This window comes from Cryptomeria japonica, unplaced genomic scaffold (assembly GCF_030272615.1).
Source record: "Cryptomeria japonica unplaced genomic scaffold, Sugi_1.0 HiC_scaffold_135, whole genome shotgun sequence".
Classification (NCBI taxonomy): Eukaryota; Viridiplantae; Streptophyta; class Pinopsida; order Cupressales; family Cupressaceae; genus Cryptomeria; species Cryptomeria japonica.
The window spans coordinates 263,593-266,544 of record NW_026728957.1 but is presented as its reverse complement, the minus strand read 5'-3'; the positions used below and the strand labels follow the sequence as shown (position 1 = coordinate 266,544).

Below are 2,952 nucleotides of genomic sequence, written 5' to 3'. Positions count from 1 at the left end.
TGAAACACGACACATCGTGTAATTCGGCAAAATATTTTTTACCAGATAGCCGACAGCTAGGAAACGAAAAAGACCCGAGAACAGTGTAATGTCACATTAAACATACTTTAATTTAAATTCTCGATGATGATAAGGTGGAGACGTGAAAAGAAAGGTTTGTTTATGGCATTTTCGGGCTGCTCGCAGACCGATGGATAATGATTATTTAACATGTTTTTATATAGAGCCATGTACCATGTGCTCGTAAGCTCCATCTATCCTCTATATATGCATAGTTATTGTAGGGGCAAATTCAATATAGCTAATTCCTTGTAAGTCTGTCCATACATTCTTCCAATTCTTGCAATCGATGTCGAATCAGGAGCTTCTTCCAATCGATGTCTCGGGGGACGTGGGTGCTAGAATCCTGAGTGTTGATGGAGGAGGAGTACGGGGTCTTATTCCTGTGCAATTACTCAAATTCTTAGAGCACCAGTTGCAGGTACAGTTTATAAATTGTATTCTTTTGCTGCACAATTCATATAGTTTTATTTGCACAAATGTATTACTTACTGAAATGCTTCGTTTTTATCAGAAATTGGATGGGGAAGATGCCAGACTAGTTGATTATTTCAATATAATGGCAGGTACCAGCACTGGAGGTCTCATCACCACAATGTTAGCCAATGAAGATGAAGAATAGACGAGGATGATTCTTACGATGATATGTGCAGGCGAAAGTAGATCCGCTGAAGAATCCACATCTAATGGACGTATGCCTCTCCACAACTGCAGCTCCTACCTATTTTCCATCTCACCAGTTTACAACAAATTCCAGTGACGGAAAGACCCAAGTTTTTAACTTAGTAGATGGAGGAGTAGCGGCTAATAATCCTGTAATGCCTGCTTGTATTATGAGTAGAGATTTTGATCAGATTTTTATTTCACATCAATAAACTATTATAAGGGTCTCACAACAATTTTCTAATTATGCAGACCTTGATAGCAATGAACTTAGTCACTCGAGCAGTTCATCAGGATACAAGAATAGTCGACAAAAAGGTATTGTATTGTATCGTATTTTGATACTATTTAGAATAAACATCTCATATAAAACGAATGCTTGATGCTGGGAAATATTAATTAGAAGCTCAACTATGTTAACCAGAGGTTGTTATTTACAGGAGCACCTTGACCACTTTATTGTACTTTCTCTTGGAACGGGATTAGAAGAGGGTATTGAATGGGACGCAAAAAAGGCTGCCACATGGGGAAGCTTGAAGTGGATTACTCACGATGGAAGAACGCCTCTCATAGAATCTATCATGAATGCAAGTTCAGACATGGTCAACATTCATACAGCTTTGATGCTCCATCATGTCAAAGAAAACTATCTTAGAATCCAGGTCTTTTTCATAGTTTCCAATAATGTTCCTTGAAACGATAAGGCCTCTAGATCTATAATTCTACAGACCATGTTTCTGCTATAATTTTCTGTATGCTTCTAGTCTCAGGAAGCGAAGCAAAGATGGACCTCAGTACGGACGAGAACCTGAGGAATCTTGTGAAGAAAGGCCAGGAACTATTGGATAAGCCTGTTAGAAGTTTAAATTTGGAGACTGGGCGTCCTGAGACAGTGAAGAACGACTACACAAACAGGATGGCATTGACTAAGTATCTCCTATAACTCTCTAACTCTTCCTTGTATTTTCAGATCCTAGTTTCCTATCCTTTTGTTCTCACCATAACTATCATTTCCACTTGCCAGAATGGCTGAACGACTCTCCAAGGAGAAGAAGTTGAGGGATAAACGGAGCGCATCTTCTGCACTTTCTATGAATGGCCATAGTGTTGGAATAAACATCTGAACTTCTTTCTTCCATTCCAATCACACCTTACGCTAGAATTTTGTGTATAATTTTTAATTATAAAACATATCAGGGTGTTGGTGAGCCACACAGCTGATTTTTGTAATGGTAAACACAGCAATTCAAGATTTAGCTGTGTTTTTGCCAACTAATAGATGCCATTTCATTCTGTTTTTTTTTATAGCTAAATTATTATTTTATGTTCTCCAAATATTAATAGCATTGCAGTTGTGGACAACAAGGCAATGTAAGTTTTATATTCGTTCCAAAAGTGCTTGGAGTGGATGCATAAACGTTCCCTACAGCACTTAGTTGGGCCTCTTCAAGGAATTGTCTTATTATTGTATTCTTTACTGATAACACTGTATTCGGGGAATGGTTTGTATTATCGTTGGATTAAAAAATATAGATGTTATTATGATATTTGTTTGGTTTTTAATAGTATTTTTAATTATAGAAGATTTGAAGTCAGTATTATTTGGATGCCTAAAACATTTAATACTTGATCAATCAATTATGATAAGAAATCAAAAATTGAGGGTATCCAGTCTTATCCTTATTATGTTCATTCAACTAGTTTTATAAATAATAGATTCATTTAAAACAATTCAAATTTGAAATTTTTTTTTAAAAATTTCTTATTTTATCCAAATTTTTTAATCAACAGAAAGCTTAAAGTCAATCACTTAACATCAGATCATTCATGTTCAGTCCGCAGTGCAGAGCTATTAAATAGTGATGATTCCCCTCTACCATCTTGGAAACATATTTGTGTGCTTGCAAATTCCTTTCATAAAATCTCGGAAGCAAAGTGGCGGGAACAGCAATAATGTGGAGAAATATTTCGAGATGAGAATGTTAAGAAAACAGAAAAAAATTAAGCTTACAGCAGATTAAACAGAAAATACAAATTGCATAGAGATAACGAATCACATAATGAAGTAGTTGAGGGATAAACACAGCGCATCTTCTGTACTTTCTGTGAATGACCATTCCACTGGCCATGGTGTTGGAATAAACATCTGAACTTCTTTCTTCCATTCCAGTCACACCTTATGCTAGAATTTTTGTGTAGAGCTTTTAATAAAAAAACATTTCAGGGTTT

General features: G+C 35.9%; 1 protein-coding gene across 1 annotated transcript; it reads left to right on the top strand.

Annotated features, from left to right (window-relative positions):
* Positions 1–349: 349 nt before the first annotated feature.
* Positions 350–1,847, top strand: LOC131051947 (patatin-like protein 2). The gene is made up of 7 exons (XM_059215435.1): positions 350–481; positions 575–641; positions 775–875; positions 976–1,041; positions 1,164–1,314; positions 1,488–1,653; positions 1,748–1,847. The coding sequence occupies exons 1-7, from the start codon at positions 350–352 to the stop codon at positions 1,845–1,847; spliced, it is 783 nt and encodes a 260-aa protein (XP_059071418.1).
* The last annotated feature ends 1,105 nt before the right edge of the window (positions 1,848–2,952 follow it).

What these genes read in the sequence shown, in the direction of transcription:
- LOC131051947 (XM_059215435.1), top strand. Translation starts at nt 350, where the DNA reads ATGTCGAATCAGGAGCTTCTTCCAATCGATGTCTCGGGGGACGTGGGT. An exon ending in GGCAGGTACCAGCACTGGAG is followed by an intron (nt 642 to 774) that starts GTCTCATCACCA and finishes CCACAACTGCAG; the next exon opens with CTCCTACCTATTTTCCATCT. An exon ending in GAGTAGCGGCTAATAATCCT is followed by an intron (nt 876 to 975) that starts GTAATGCCTGCT and finishes CTAATTATGCAG; the next exon opens with ACCTTGATAGCAATGAACTT.